Genomic DNA, 18,051 nt, shown 5'->3' with positions numbered 1-18,051 from the left:
TTTCTGAAGAGGTTTGCAACCTTTCAGAATAGTCATGACTGTTGGAACAGGTGTGACCCTCTGAAGAGGTTTGCACCCTTTCAGAACAGTCATGACTGTTGGAACAGGTGTGACCCTCTGAAGAGGTTTGCAACCTTTCAGAACAGTCATGGCTGTTGGAACGGGTGTGACCCTCTGAAGAGGTTTGCAACCTTTCAGAACAGTCATGGCTGTTGGAAATTTTTGCGGAAAATTTAAAACGAATTTAAATTAATCCGGGAAAGAAAAACGGGCTAGACCAGACCGGGTCGCGGGTCATCCCTCTATTTCTTTTTTCACCATTTTCCATTCACACCTCTTTTGTTATTATTTATTAAATAACAAACCCAACAAATATATAATTCTCAAATGATAAGTACATATATTAGAATTAAACTCCTTCGGGATTTACACTCAAAACCATATGACATGTTTTTATTTATTGTGTTCAAAATTATAGTGTTACATTGTAGTATTACCCCATAAACTTTTACTATGTTGGATTTATTTGACGAGATAAATTCTAATTTTGATGCGATGTCCTAGCTATCTCATTAACTTTTCACTATCTTTATTATAATATATATAAGTTAAAAATCAACCAAACTTGTGTTTGGTCAAATACAACCAAATAAAATGAAACGAAACAAGCAATTATCATACATTTTCTAAATATCTATTAATTATATAGTATTAAACAATATATTGATCTATTAGTAAAATATTTTTTTTTAATGTTACTTGAAAAACTTACACATTGACGTAAGAACTCATACAAATTATTAGACCGCGTTGCCATTTTAATCTACGGAAAATATATTTGGCCAAACTAAGAATGGCCAAAATGTCCAGAATGGGGGTATTATGGTAACTTCGCACGGCTTTTGAGGGCATAATGGATATTTAAGCATTTTCGTTTTCCAGATATACCCTTTAGCAGATTTGTTTTTTAATTTAATTGTTTCCCTCCAATTCTCTCTCATTAGTTTAATTGTCTTACCTTCCCCATGCTTCTTTCACATTTACACATGCATGCTACACTACTTTTCATAAAGCAATTTATACTCATATAAATGTACTATACCAATTAAACGAAATAAACTAAAATATACGCATAGTATACTAAAAAAATACGATTAAACTACTGTATTATAGTTTCTATATTACAGTATCACTAAAATAATATTTTATTACTTTCTAACCCTAACACATAAATATATAGTGCTTCAACTAAGAAGCCACTACAACAAAAGTGATTTTCAACCATGAAAATCTTAGCTACAATAGAAAATTTGTCACTAATTATCTATTTTTTGTGACTAAAATTATATTTCGTACTTAATACATGAGGCACATACTTTTAGTGACAAAACATAAATTTTATAGCAAAATTTGTCTACTAAAGTTTCCCACAAAAAAATGAATTGGCGCCAAATATTAATTAATATTAGCCACAAAATTAATATTATTGGTGATAAATTAGTTTCGTTACTAATGTTATAGACAATTGGTGACAAATAATTGTTCGTCTTAAAATTAGTTATATTTTCGCTACGAAATAGTTTCCTCACTAAAAGTTTTATATTTTTTGCAACCTTAGTTTTTGTCACTAATAGCATAAACAAATTAGTGACGCTCGATGTATCATCTCTGTTTTACCTATAAAATTATTAGGTAGCATAAAAAGTTCATCACTGTTATTATCTTTTTGGAACAAAATTAGAGTCGTACTTAAATGCACACGCACATACATTTAGTGAAGAAACAAAAATTTCGTAGCGATAGTTTTATCTACTCAAGTTTTCCACCAAAAAAATGGATTGACGCTAGTTATTTAGTAACATTAGTCACAATATCTAAAGTTACTGGTGACAAACTAGTTTCATCTCTAATATTGTAGGCAACTAGTGAAAATTATTATTTGTCTAAAATTAGTTATATTTTAGCGGTGAAAAAGCTTGGTGACTAAGAGGGTGTTTGGCTAAGCTTATAAGCTGGTCCACTTCCCAGTAGGACTTAAAGTCTCTTTCTAGAGTCCCTATGCAACCGTTACACTTCCTAGTAGCCATATCCGCTCCTCCATGCGGACATTACACATCCTAGCAGCCCCTTCCACTCCTCCATACATCTATTACACTTCCCAGTAGTCCCTTCCACTCCTTCATGCAACCATTACACTTTCCAGTAGTCAATTTCACTCCTCTATGCACCATTACACTCCTCCACGCAACCAGTACTCTCCTCCATGACTACAATTAATTATAGAAGCTTGTCTTTATCCATCCGCCTATATAGATTTTGGATTTTTTTTAACTTCTACCATATAATGGCAGTGCACTTCACATATTTTGGATTTTTTTAAACTTTTTTTTACGCTTCTACCATATAGTGAGAGTGCACTTCATAGATTTTATCTCATAGTCTTAACCTTCATCTTGGTGGTTGAATTCTAATTAATAACGGATCGGTCTCCAAAATTTTGTAGTGGTAAATACAATTTTTGATTTTTCGTGTTGCTTTTTCCACTTCTCTATGAGCAAAGTAATGTCAATTTTTAAACTTTAAAAAAAAAATCTTCCTAGTTTTGTTCTTGGTGGTAAAATGATAGAAAAGAATAGGCGGACTTCTGCACTAAATATATTGTTAAATGATTTCTCAATTTTAATTGGCTATTTTTAAACCAATAGTCTTCTTAAAATAAATAAATATAACAATAATAAATGGAAAAAACACAAACAATATTATAAAGAACAATTATATTAATCCATTACTTTGATCCACTTGAAGTTAGTAAATATAACTAAAGAGAAGAAATTATCAAGCTAAACATTAGTTTATCCTAGCACTTCAACAAAGAAGATCACAGCCCTTGATGTAGCCTGAACTAGTTCCAAGAGAAGAACACTCCCTTTCTTCATATTATTGTCGACAATAAATTATTTCCACCATTAACGAGTCTTCTCCAAACACCACTTGTGGAAGTCACGGCCCATTCCTTCCCATTATATCAAAGCATTATTTTAACCGAAATAGGAGGAAGATAGCCAAAGATACTCTTTGGAAGAAACTGCAAGAACATAATGTAAAGATAAGGTTCATGGTTCATTGCTAGTTGGGATAATCAACAGTTATCAAATCATGAAAATATTATAAAAAAAATTACCACATAATCACGCTTGATGTACGAACTGGGCACGTCCATCCGAAACCATTGATAGAATTCATCTTCAATCCATCCTCTAGCATTCATGTTTAGAGTATCTATTTTGTTTAAAGAGTTAGAAATGTTGTTCTTGTGTTTAAGAGATATATAAAGACTCAAAACTTTCTATTTTCCTCCAATCATATTTTTACTTTTCCCTTTGTTTCCCTCCGAAAATTGTATTTGACATTTTAGTCCAAAAATGTCATCTTGTTTTCCCTCCTAATAAAGTTCTAAAATTTAATCATAATTTTTCTTTTATTATAATTAAGATATTTGGTGAAGATTATTACAATTAAGATTAACCGATAAAAATATGTCGAATTATATATTTACTATTATATAAACAAGGTCATACTAGTGAATAGACTTATATGGTTGCTATAGACAGATAAGTATGAAATTAATATAAACGACTATTATATAAATAGTCGATATTACTAAGAATCACAACGATATAATTAGCATAGGTTATATGACTACAACCATATTAGTCAATGGACTTATATAGTTGCTATAGGCCGATATGTTTCGGATTACGGGTGCATTTCATGTGGCGCGGTCCAAAGACATGCTTTAAACGACGTTAAATCTTCTTTAAAAATGAAATAAAGCGGTTAGTAATTTCTAAAATTGTACCATAGGCTTAAACATGTATTAAAATCAGATAATAGGCCAATTATAATAGTTTAAGAGACCGCGCTAGAACCACGGAATTCGGGGGTGCCTAACACCTTCCCTCGGGTTAACAGAATTCCTTATTCAGAATTTCTGGTTCGCAGACTTCAAAAGGAAAGTCGAGTTTTCCTCGATTTGGGATTTTAAAATAAACCGGTGACTTGGAACACCAATTAAAATATTCCAAGTGGCGACTCTGAATTGAATAAATAATCTCATTTCGAATAATGTCACTTAAAGTGGAAAAACTCCCTTATATACTATCCTTCGGGGTGGTGTGTAAAAAAGGAGGTGTGACACTATTATATAAACGGTCGATATTACTAAGAATCACAACGATATAATTAGCATAGGTTATATGACTACAACCATATTAGTGAATGGACTTACATGGTTGTTATAGGCTGATATGTATGAAATTAATATAAACGGCAATTATATAAACGGTCGATATTACCAAGAATCACAACGATATAATTACCTTTTGTTATATGACTTCAACCATATTAGTCAATGGACTTATATGGTTGCTATAAGCCCGATACGTATGACCATAATGAATTAACTTATATAAACGACTATTATATAAACGGCCGATATTACTAAGAATCAAAATGATATAATTACCATAGGTTATATGACTATAACCATATTAGTGAATGGAGTTATATGGTTGCTATATGCCGATATGTATGAAATTAATATAAACGACTATTATATAAACGGCTGATATTACTAAGAATCACAACGATATAATTGGCATAGGTTATATGACTACAACCATATTAGTGAATGAACTTATATGATTGCTATAGGCCGATATGTATGAAATTAATATAAACAACTATTATATAAACGGTCGATATTACTAAAAATCCCAACGATATAATTATCATAGGTTATATGACTACAATCATATTAGTGAATGGACTTATATGGTTGCTATATGCCGATATGTATGAAATTAAGATAAACGACTATTATATAAACGATCGATATTACTAAGAATCACAATGATATAATTACCATAGGTTATATAACTTCAACCATATTAGTCAATGGACTTATATGGTTTCTATAGTCCATACGAATGACCATAATGAATTAAATTATATAAGCGGCTATTATATAAGCGGTAGATATTACTAAGAATCACAACGATATAATTATCATAGGTTATATGACTTCAACCATATTAGTCAGTGGACTTATATGGTTGCTATAGGCCGATACATATGACCATAATGAATGAAATTAATATAACCGGCTATTATATAAACGGTCAGTATTATTATGAATCACAACTATATAATTAGCATAGGTTATATGACTACAACCATATTAGTCAATGGACTTATATGGTTGCTATAGGCCGATACATATGACCTTAATGAATGAAATTATATAGACGACTATTATACAAGCGACCGATATTACTATGAATCACAACGATATAATTAGCATTGGTTATATGACTACAACCATATTGGTCAATGGACTTATATGGTTTCTATAGGCCGATACGAATGACCTTAATGAATGAAATTAATATAACCGGCTATTATACAAGCGGTCTATATTACTATGAATCACAACAATATAATTAGCATATGTTATATGACTACAACCATATTAGTCAATGGACTTATATGGTAGCTATAGGTCGATACGAATGACCTTATTATAAACGGCTATTATATAAACGGCTATTTGACAACTACCTCATCAACGTGCTATATCATTTTTGTATCTTTTTTTAGTTTTCTCTTCAAAGAATATGCATTATTCTTCGAATATTCGTAAAAATATTGTCCAAGTATTCTTCAATGTATTTTTGTATCTTAAAAATATTCGTAAAATTTTTTTATGTATCTTTTTTTAGCTTTCTGTTCAAAGAATATGCATTATTCTTTGAATATTCGTAAAAATATGTTACAAACATTATTCTTCAATGTATGTTTTATTTTTTATGTTTAATGGCTCCAAACTAGTTTCTAGGTCAGCATTCATGTTTAGGTTAGGGAGAAGGGTGGTGAATTATGCGTTTAATGAAGGCTTTCTTAACATAAGTGTATGGTATAAGTTTGTATACCGTATAAAAAATTATATTATGTATAGATACTAGACTTTTGATCTTCCCATCGTATAAATTGTATTTTTTAAAAAATACGTATTAGTATAGGTATACACAACGAAGACTTTTGATCTTCCTATCCGTATAAATTTTATTTAAAAATAAAATAAATACGTAATAGTATAGGTATACATATGAAGTTGATTGATCTTTCCTATGAGAGAATGATAATTTATGGGACCAATATTTTGGGATAATCAATATTTATTAACTAATTTTGGAGGGAAAAATGGCCATTAAGCCAAATGTGAAATGAAGGGCTTTAGTGGTGTTTTACCAATGTGATCATTTTTGGGCCACGCTGAGTTTGGCCGAATAGCAGCTCTCTTTAATCTAAACCTTGCCTTGTTCATTAATTGTTTGGTAGCTACTCACAAAAAAACTGAATTGGAGCATGCATTATTATAAATATCAAATGAAGCCGTCGTTGTCTTAATTTGAAAGAAGAAAAGCGACAAGTAACTACTCTGCCCATGCATTTGTGGGATTGTTGATTTTAGACACGCCACGCAAATTAGTTACTTACCATTAATTAATTACTACTGTTTCTTAATTAAAATCATCATTATTGCCAAAAGGCTTGTTCACCAAGCAACCGCCTTTGTTTTTTCCTAAAAATAAAAAAAATGAGCCTTAATTTCTGCTTCTTCTTTCCTCCCTTAGTCCCTATATATAAATGTCCATCACCTTCAACATTTCAAGCAAATTAACTACATTCTGTTAAATTTCCCGATGGCTTTCAATTGGGTTTTTAATGTTGCACATACAATTGTTGTTGGAAACCCAGTTGAAGCCAACAAATTACCACAGAACAAGAGCATCGCTGTTTCAAATGGAAAACAGGAGCAAGATATAGAGAAGACTGCTATAATGGGGTTCCAAATGCCACTGCATTATCCAAGATACACAAAAGCTGATTACCAGAATATGGAGGAATGGAAACTCGACGCACTTCTCAGAGAATATGGACTTGTTTTTCAGGGGACAGTTGACGAGAAGAGGCGATTTGCCATGGGAGCATTTCTGTGGCCGGATCAACTTTAACTTATATACTCGTCCGAATTGAGAGAGAGCTCAAGAAAACAAACGTGCTAATTAGAATCTTCTGTGTTTTCCTCATAATAGCCGAATACTCAAATGTATTTGAGATTAAAGCATAGTTTTTACTTACTATATTGCTCGGATGTCTAAAATTGTTGCGTCCGATCCGCGCCATATATAAGTTTATGGGTTCGAGATTCTAGTTCTTTTTAAGTTATTGGGTTCTAAATCATAATTTGTACATATTTCATGAATTTCACAAGACCTACTGGATTTTGCCAAACCCGTTAGCAGAAGGATAGCTCTGCCTCTGGCGTTGTTGCTATGTGCGTTTATAATTGTAGAGTCTTCCTTCTTCAAATATCTCGTAATATACAAAAGGAAGTCAATACTCACGTTTGCTGTTTACTTCCTTGTTAGTTTTATCGTCTACTTAGTTAATTCCAATCACGTTTCTCATTGAAATATCATTCTAGTTCTTACCTTGAGGACATTACGATAAATACTAAGTAAAAGATTTTCTAGTGCAGATAGTTTACACAGTTTTGGCTTTTGAGGACATTGTTATTCCCAGACAAAAAAAGGAAGAGGACATTGTTATTGAATAAAGCAGGGCCCAGTTCATTTTGACACGTCACACTTATATATGAGGCTGTAACGTGCTCCCATACTGAACAAGTACATATGTTTTTGGCTATACGTCAAAAGAAAAAATTTACACCGTGGATCTGTATAACTTAAACACGTTATATTTTGGCAGAATAGCCTAATAAACATTCGTACTTGTATTTTTTTGATATCCCGGTTCTTCTACTTTACGCATTTTTATCTAGACACTTTTACTTAATCAAAACCAATTCTTTAAACCCCTCTGACCGTTGACCGAGCTTGTGTGGTTTTAATATGACTGAGATAGACAAATTGCGTGTAATTCCACGTGCAAAGAGAGTGATACTAATAATTTTAATTATTATAAGAGGATTAAACTCAGAACAAAATAAAAAGAAATAAAGTTAAAATATTAATCAAAAATAAAATTTGAAAACCCAATCTCCTCCCCCTCCCCCATTTTCTGCTCTTCCTCAATTACCCCCCCCCCCCCCCCTTCATGTAGTTCCAAACCCCTTGTCCCCCTCACTCTTTTTTCCTCAACGCCACCGAAAACAATGGCTAAGGCTTCAAAATTCCAAAATCGGGTAGAAATATATTAGCTTTCTCTGTTTTAATAAAATAACCTTTTATTTCTTCTTTCATTTCCTATATAATGAAAATTCAATTGATTTCTCCACTTAACTTCCAGAAATACCTTTGTTTTCTTCTTCCTTCTTCTGTTAACTCAAATCAATTGATTAGTTCTTTACTAAAAGCAATGACAGAGAAAATGAAATTCCAATTAATCAGATCTTTAGGTGATTTCTGTACAAGAAAATACTCGCTGAGAAAATCAATGATGTGGCATAGTCTTTTGCTGAGCTAGATGCTAATGTGTAATCCACTCGGTGCGACTGAGGGACATACTCGGTTAGAGGTGTTTAAAGGATTGACTTTGATCAAGTGCCGGTACCTAAATGAAAACTTGTAAAGTATGAGGAGCGGGATGTCAAATCAGTACAAGTATGAGTGTCTATTAGTCTATTTTGCCTTATATTTTTGTGGGAGGTTGTGAGGTGCAATTAGATTATACATAGTTCTTTTATTTTCTGCTTTCATTAATTCATGATGAGTGTGCTAAGAGAGAAAATAAAAGTTCAATTACATGATGAGTTACTCCCTTCGTTTTTTTGGGGTTTTCCATTCGGTTTTCCAATATCCATATTGAGGTTTGACTAAATTCGAATTCGTACTAGAAAACAGGGACGACTCGACTTATTTGGTGGACTAAAGCCAAACATTAATATGAGGAGAAAAACTTCATATATTATAGTCTAGTTGTAAACTTTTGAGATGCAAAATTATTAATAATTTTTTCTAATTAATTTTCTTCAATTGACAATATAGCTAATCATTTTAACATTTTTAAGACGTTACTGATTTTAGGTAAGATTTTATTAACCTAAATCTTGAATTTTTTTTCGGTTGAGGCAATTATTATTTGAATTATTAACATTATTATTATATAGGAATTTAAAAGAGAATACCTATTAATTTGTAATATTTCTGTACTTTTCTATACGCTCTCTAACTCTATTAATTTATTCTTTTGACATCTTTATCAATTATTTTTTTTTTTTGTACAGTGTCAGTTCTTAATCAACCCTTACACTCATATGAAACTGATTCTACGATGATATTTTAGCGAAGAATTAAAAGAGACTCATAATTTGGGTTATATACCCACTGTTTATGTCGAATGCAAATGGCCCAAAAAGATATTCATTCACAAATTAGGTCATGTAACATAAAAAAAAAATTCTTTTTCATTTTTATCACAAATTTATATTTTTTATCTTAATTCAATATGTCAAATTGCACAATCTAGGTGCAGAAACTAACAATTAACCAATGATTCAGTGTAATCTGTAGAGAGAGAAACCTAGAGAGAAGGGAGAGAAAAGAACGAAATTTCCATTTCTATTTTTTTTGTTGGAATCATTGTTCAGTCCCAACAGTTACTTATTTATCCCCAAGTTTAACTAATTACACATAGGTCCCTAGTTGCTTATTGATGCTTCTAATCTTGATACTCCCCCTCAAGCAGTGAAAGGTATCCAACACTCCCATCTTGGACACAAGGATCTGATGTTGTGCAGTTCCTAAAGCTTTGGTCATTATGCTTCAATTTGTTCCTTCGTGGAGATGTATTGTGGTGAGACCAGTCCATCTTTAATTTTTTCCCTCACAAATGACAATCTATTTCTATATGCTTAGTCCTTTCATGATAGATTGGATTAACATCTGTAAAGCTGCTTTGCTGTCATAAAATAATTTCATAGGTATTTTAACTGCAATGCCTAGCTCTTTCATTAACCGTGTAAGTCAAACTACTTCAAACACCACAACAGTTATGCTCCTATATTCTGCTTCTGTAGAACTTCGACTGGTCTGCTATTTTTTTGACTTCCATGAGATTAATGAATCTCCCAACTTCACTACATACCCTGTAATAGACCTTCTTGTGTTTGGGCATGCTGCCCAGTCTGAATCACAGAAGGTTGTGACTTGTTCCAGGGGTTCTTTCTTCAATAATACACCTCTTCTTAGAGATCCTTTTATGTACCTTACCACCCTTAATGCTGCCTATAGATGAGACTATTTTGGATGCTGCATGAATTGGCTTAGCATCTGAACATCAAAGCATATGTCAGGCCTAGTCATGGTTAAGTAGATTAGCTTTCCTATAAGCTTTTGATATCCAACAATGTCATGTAGTTCTTCATCTCCTGTGACCCTAATATGTCTATCGTAGTCTACTGTTGTAAGTTTCTGATTTTGTTCAAGAGGTGAACTTGGTGGTTTTCCCCCACTCAGTCCTACTTCAGAGATAAGACTAAGTGCATATTTCCTTTGATTGAGAAAGATTCCCTTCTGTGATCTCATGATTTCTATTCCCAGGAAATACTTTAACTTACCTAAATCTTTAACTTTGAAGCTCGGGTGCAGTGTTTCCTTTGCTTCTTTTATCATGGTTAGGCAGCTTCCAGTGATCAATAAGTCATCAACATACACCAATATAATCACCACATCTGCACCATTTTTCTTTGTAAAAAGTGAGTGATCATAGGCACTTTACAAATACCCTGCCTTTGTAAAAGCATCAGTCAATTTAATATTCCATTGCCTAGAGCTTGTTTGAGGACATAGAGGAACTTTGATAGTTTACATAGTTTAGATTCCCCCTGCCTATAAAAATCTTAGGGCAAATGAATATAGACTTCTTCATAAAGGTCTCCCTACAAAAAGGCATTGTTGACATCCATTTGAAATAGATGTTAGTTCTTGGAGGCTGCTAGACTAATTACAATCCTAAATGTTACCATTTTGGCAACTGGTGAAAAAGTTTTAATGGTAGTCTAAAACTTCTTGTTGTGTGTAACCTTTAGCCATAAGTCTTGCGTTAAATCTCTCTATATCTCTATATGGCTTATATTTGATTTTGTATACCCATTTAGAACCAATTGGCTTTTTACTCAAGGACAGGTCTACAACCTCCCAAGTGTTGTTATCTTACAAGGCTTTGATCTCATCCTTCATAGCCTTGTGATGCCTTTGAGAAAAAATTAGGTTCTGCCTCAGCTGTCAAAGCGCTTGTATCATTTTCGAGTCTCTGAGTACCCTATGAAGACTGTTCTTCTTGTTCTTGATGCAAACTTGTCGCCCCTAGGTAGTGTTCTTGCATAGCACAAACAACCAAACACTCTCAAATGGTCAATTTTTGGTTGTTTTCTATGGAACATCTCAAAGGGGGATTTGCCTCCTAATACCTATGAAGGCAGTCTATTGATCAAATGCACAGCAGTCTTCGTACAGTCTCCCCAAAACTTCACTGGCATGCCACTTTAAACCTCAATGCCCTAGTTACTTTCAGAATATGTCTATGCTTCCTCTCCTTAACTCCATTTTATTGTGGAGGGTAAGGACAACTGCTTTGTGAACTATACCAAGAGCGGTAAACAGATCATTGCACTGAGTATTGAAAAAAATTGTGCCATTATTTGATCTTATTGTCTTAATCATAGTGTCAAGCTGATTCTTAATTAAGGGAAAGAAATCTTTTAACACAAACTCTGGCCCCTTTTCACTTTTTCACTTTTCGATTTCAGAGCTGCTTGATTTACCCTTGAATTCTCCACTTAACTATAAACTCTTCAAATCTTCATACGTTGCTTTCCAGATCTTCATATCTTTATCTTCAAATCTTCATACCTTCAAATCAGATCTTTATATCTTTATTCCCATCTTCAAATCTTCATCCCCAACTTCAAACCTTCATATTTTTCAGAATACGATGCAAAAAACATTCAAATCCGTGCCTAAACAAACCGCCCCTTCAACTTCCAACCCGGCCACCGCTATCGAGGTGTCCGTTCCTGAGGTGGTCTCGGAGCCTCCTCTGAAGAGTTTCGTTCCTGGGGGCTGTTCCATCGAAAACGACTTCAAAGTTGAGAAGGCTTCCAATAAGCAAGACTGAGGCAAGGGGGTATGGAGGTATATATCCTCCGTCAACGAAGATATACTCCTCACAGTCCGGGTGCTATGCAACTGGAAGGGAAAATAGGTGGTCGTTCCTGGGTCCAATGAGGACATCACCACTCACATGGAGGGGTATTTAAGTGTTTACACTTATCCCTTCACGCTCGCCTCGGTGGACCCTATAATCCTCCGCTTCTGCAAAAGGTACGAGGTCTGGCTTGGGCAGATTCACCCGTCCTTTTAGAAGATCATAATCCTCCTCCTCCACTTCGTAAGAAACATCGAAGAACATCGGTTTACCCTCGACCACCTGCTTCGTCTCTACAGTCCCCAAATCTTCTGAGGGGGGCCGATCAAGCTCGTTCATCGAGCAAGTAAATCTCTGTTCTCAAGCATCGATGAAGATCAAAATCGGGGTTGGCAGGGGAGGTTCATTCGGGTGAAGACCGAAAATCTCGTACCCCCTGAATTTTTATTGTTCCCTGAAAAGTGGAACTTGGCTCGTAAGTCTTCTTTCCTCTCTTAGTATTATGGTGTTTTCTTCGTTCTTTTTCTAATTGCCTATGCCTATCTTTGTGCAGCGTCGCCCGAGTTCCCAATGCAGTCCCCCACAACAAGGAGTGGATCGAGGGGATCTATAAACAGATGTCATGCTTTGAGCGTGAATGGCACAGTCTTTCAAAGGGCCGGTGGGAGGCCCATTCCCATGGTGAGTCTTCCTCTCGAGTAGTTACATTTACATATCTAACTCTTATTTTTGCTAAGTCCATTTCCCTTTAAAAGGTTTGCCCAGGACCACCGAGTTTCGACTATTGGACGGAGATACGGCTCCGTCATCGCTTGTTGATCCCTCTACTCCGGGACAGCCTAGAGCTGCCGCACAAGAAGAGGAAAAGAAAAAAAGCAAACGCTCTGGCTACCCGGACGCCGAGTTCATAAAGAAAATGATAGCAGTCTGGATTCGTAAAATCACCAAGAGTAGTACCCGAGCTAGGGTACCGGGCTCCGAATCTCTCTTCCGGCTCAGGGATTACCCTGAAGATGATGACCTGCAATTCGTCGTCCTTGGCTCGGTCACTGATGATGAGGGACATGAGGTTACAGGATATAGCATTCGAGGGACCTATCCCTCTCTAGATTGAGGACTGGATGGAGAACCATAGGTTACAGTCTCCTGAGAGACTATCCCTGCTCCGAGAAGAATGACTGGTGTCATTGACATTGCTGAGTCGCCGTCCCACACAGACTCTATGCTAAAAAAGGCTCAAGCCGATAAGGAGAAATAAAACTAGATGACACGGGGCATAAATGATGCCCTCGACATGTTCTTTGACGGCATGGACATGAGCGCGTTGGAGGACTATTCCGGGCTTGGTCACTTGGTGGTCCTAAAAAAGGACGTTCCATTGGGAGCGAGCAAGTCGAACTTGAGCCTAAAGCTAGTGAGGAAGTTCCCTGCCCTGAGTGTGGATCTCGACCGTAAGAGAACGGTCATTCTTAATATACCGGAGGACGCTCGGGTGCTGTCAGCTCCGGTGGATGTGGCCAGTGATCTTCGTTGCTTGGTGACCGAGGTGGACCAGGCGAAAATGAACGAAGAAGGTACATCGAGCCTTTTCAGTGAGGCGCAACAAGCATTGAACCGGGTAGGTGTCTACCTCTTGTATCCTTTGCGAATCTTGTTTAGTTTTAGCATGTTCTAACAACCTTATTGTTTTTCAGGCTTCGGTGCTTCACCATGAAAGCTTCCTTCAATCCCGAATAGAAATCAGCCAGCTCGAGTTCGAGCTCAAGGAGCAGGTCTAGAAGAAGGACATGTATAGGGCTCTCAATGAACAACAAGACGAGGCTCTCAAGGACCTCACAATTCTTCGAGTCTGTCACACCTCCTTTTTTACACACCTACCCCGAAGGATAATGTATAAGGGAGTTTTTCCATTTAAAGTGACATTATTCGAATTGGGATTGTTTATTTGTTCTTAGAGTCGCCACTTGGGATAGGATTGGCTTTTGGTGTCCCAAGTCACCGGTTTAACTTAAATCCCAAATCGAGGAAAATTGTCGACTTCCCAATTGGAGTGTGCGAACCAGAAATTCTGAATAAGGAATTCTGTTGACCCGAGGGAAGGTGTCAGGCACCCCCGAATCCCGTGGTTCTAGCACGGTCGCTTAAATTATTATAAATGGCTAAAAATCTAATTTTTTGCATGTTCTAACCTATAGTGCAATTTTAAGATTATTTACCGCTTTTAGTTAATTTTTAAGCAAGTGAACAGTCGTTTAAAAATGTGATTTCGGATCACGTCACATGAAATGCACCCGGATCCTCGACACATTTTTATTCAACGTTTTGGGATTTGGATTTGGGTTGCATGAAATGCACACCCGTATTTAGGAAGGTAAAATTATTAAAAGCGCGTCTAAAGCGTCTAACGTGTTGATAAACTTTGCGGAGGGCCGTGAAATTCACTAAACGACACACCCCAATTTCTAGGTATTTTTTAATTAAGCATTTAATGAGGGCCCCGCAATTCATGTGTTTTGTTTGGCGACGCTCATCTCACTTTATTATTTAAAGGCCAACCTAAAGCAAATTATGATTTTCTAATTATTATGTTTGTCTCTAGAAAAAGGGCCAATTAACTCGCATTTATAGATTCGGGCCTTAAGTTCAAGTCCGAATTCAAACAAAAGGGAGGACCCTCTTAGTTTGAACCCGCTACCTAACTCAAAAACCCAAATTTATATTGCAAAATAATACCCCGGGATTCCTAATGTAATTTTTAAAGGGTTTTGACTTATAATAATTTCTTGGGCCTTAGAGGTTTAGCCCAGTTCTGATGACAATATGTTCCTGGAGCTAACAAAGGCCAGGTCGTTTATTGGGTAAGTAGGCCAAGCTTTGGGCCTAACACATGACCCAAATATCATGAGCATGATGGTATGATCAAGGATCCTAGTGGCTTATTTCAAACACAAATAAAACAAAATATAGAGTTAATTATGGCCTGATCCACGAGCTCGTTTGCATTTTTAGCGTTAAGCCAAGAGGAACTGTTTACCAATTTAGACTCAACTTAAGGAATCGGCATTCAATTCAAAATTCTGATAGTTGTTTAGGTTTGATTCACATGCTCTTAACATTATAGATTTGAAATGGAAATCTAAACTGAAAATCCTGACTAATTCCTGAGTTCATCTTCAAAAAAACAGCATGGTGTTAACATTACAATCTAGTAAATATATTCCTAAGCATTTGCTGAACACGTTGAAGCCAATATTATCGAACAATCACCTGAAGTTCAAACTACAACTATTCTAATAGTTTCAATTAAAGCTATTTACAATTGGCATCACATTCATAAGGTCCATATAGTTTTGAAAACAGTCATTTATACAGTCCAGTTAAACAATAATAAGGCTGACAAATTGATTCCTAACAATTATACATATCCATTCCTATTTAATTACAAAATAGGAGATTCAATCTAATTGAGCATGAGAAGTTGTGCATGAGTTGGATTCACTCTTAAATGGAGCTATACAACATGGCAGTAGCATTATTAGTACCTGGAAATGGAGATATAACAAGAAAAGGATAGATCAGCAGCAGTAAATCAACAACCAGCAGTGATAACCAGCAGTAACACCACAATGATCAATTGAAAGCCAAAAACCGTATTGCTATGACCCAGGAATAAGGATACACGAACATCAATCAATAAGATGGCCCAACAGCCTTGATTTAAGCTCAACCACTCCCGAAATTAAACTAGAACCTCCAGGTAGTTTCAACAGTCAGATCTTAAGCTAAATGATGCCAAATCAGTTGCTAAACTTCGAAATTAATCTAGAAAATTCAATGTAATAGTGTTTTTTGGAGTTTTCTACTGGTTTTTCCGTTTGTTTTTGGATTTTTTGCAGAAACTAAGATCTAAAGAAGGTTTTAGAACTAGATGACTTCAAATTTGATTCAGATTTTTAAATTCAAATTTGAAATTCAGACTTGAAGAAGAGGATTTTTTGAGGGGAAATTAAGAGCTGGAGAGTTTTGGGAAATTTTCAGGGGTGTGTAACTTGTGAATGAAGGCACTAGTGACTGCCTTTTATAGGCAAAGCTAAGGAAGTTTCAGAGTTTCAACTTTACATTTTAGTCCCTCTTCTAAATTCCAGTTTGAATCACTTAATCCTCTATTTTCTAACTTGTTACTCAAGTTACATCCCCTAAGTTGTAAAAATATGCATTAAAGTCCTATTCTAGAAGAGTCTAAGATATTCTAATGTGTTCTACAACATTCCTACCCCACTCTGATTACCCAAATACCCTTGAACCCCCTGAATTTATTCACCCAGTACAGCTATATCCAAACCATTATTTAATAGATTTAACTAAACTAAGCCTAAAGATTAATTGAAACTAAACACCAAACCATGGATTTACTAGAGACAATTACCAATCAATTGCATTAGACTAATTAACACTAGCTAGCCACAATTATAAGGAATTTGAAATTCAAACGATGCTTCAAATAGGGTCGATTAATGAATCAAAGACAGAATGAAACAGATTCGAAACACAAATTAAACTAGACTCTAAATTACCAACTCAAGATTAAACAAAATGAAACAGAATTTAAACTACAAAACCATTATTGGCACACACACTGACTTCAAAACTAAGAATAAAACAGAAATAAACGAAACAGAATTAACATCTATATGCATTCAAACAACAACTAAACCAATTAACAACAATTAACCAAGCCAAATCACACCACCAGGAGCAAAGCAAGCACATCAAAACCAACAAGAAGTCTGAGACTAACTATCAAATAAACCACGAATTTAAACTAACATATACCAGAACTTATGAGAACAAAAAGAAAAAAGAAAAGAATAATAGAAATGAGAAGAGAAACTTACAGATTTTCGGACTCCACAAGAAATGCCCTTCGAAATTGATTCCAGTTAATATTATATGTCTATTTCGTCAAAAATAGGCCTATAATATTAACTAGAACTCACTCGACTTTGAAAATTCCCAAAACAGACTCGAAACCCAGGAACCCTAGATTTAAAATCCGTTCAGTTTCACTTAGATTCGAGGGATTTTGGTTAGGGATTCGAAACGAGGGTGCTTAAGAGACTGTGGGGTGTAATTTTAGGCGGATTTGGGAGGATTAGGGTTTTGGGTCTAAACTTCAAATGAAGATTCGAGGGGGTGGGGACTGATTCGAGGGAAACCGGAGTTGGATATGGAATGAGGGGGTTGAGAGGAAGTCGGGGTGTTAATTTAGGGTGATTTCGAGCATCGCCGCCGTAGGCGGAGGCGGTGACTAGTATTTCGAAGATTTGAGGGGTTTGGATGGGAATCGAAAAAACTAATCCCAGATTGGGAATGAGGAGATGGAGGAGGTGCTGTGGTGTGATTTTGGGTGAGATTGGCCAATCGCCGCCGGCGGAGGCGATTTTCGGCCGGCGGCAGACGGTGGCATGCGGCGGAACTAGGGTTTCCGGTGAGGGGTTTGAGAGATGAGAGGGTAGGGGGGTCCTGAGGGGGGTAGGATCGTTTGGACATATATATAGTTTTTGATCTAGGCTTCTCGTCCGTTGGATTAAGAAACCTAGACGGCTGGGATCGATTAGGGCCTAAACTACGTCGTTTTGGGGTTGCGGGGACCTGGACCGGGTTGTGACGCGGGTCTTGGGCTGGGTTAACGGATTTGAGGTGGGTTTGAGGGGTTCTGGGCTCGATTTTGGCCCAAGACTGATGGCCTGATTTACTCTTCTCTTGTTTTAATTCAATTAATTACTTTCTTTTTATTAAAATCCTTTTCTTTTCTTTTTT

The 18,051-nt window shown here is 35.7% G+C and overlaps 1 protein-coding gene across 1 annotated transcript; it reads left to right on the top strand.

Moving 5' to 3' along the window:
* On the top strand, window positions 6,659-7,481 carry LOC109230476. Its single transcript, XM_019395969.1, has one exon. The coding sequence runs from the start codon at window positions 6,765-6,767 to the stop codon at window positions 7,074-7,076; it is 312 nt and encodes a 103-aa protein (XP_019251514.1). The 5' UTR covers window positions 6,659-6,764; the 3' UTR covers window positions 7,077-7,481.

The sequence above is a fragment of the Nicotiana attenuata genome, chromosome 7 (assembly GCF_001879085.1).
Source record: "Nicotiana attenuata strain UT chromosome 7, NIATTr2, whole genome shotgun sequence".
NCBI classification, from domain to species: Eukaryota; Viridiplantae; Streptophyta; class Magnoliopsida; order Solanales; family Solanaceae; genus Nicotiana; species Nicotiana attenuata.
This window is presented reverse-complemented; position numbering and strand designations above follow the sequence as displayed.

Bases quoted from the DNA above. Each gene is read 5' to 3' on its own strand.
- LOC109230476 (XM_019395969.1), top strand. From the start codon at position 6,765: ATGGCTTTCAATTGGGTTTTTAATGTTGCACATACAATTGTTGTTGGA.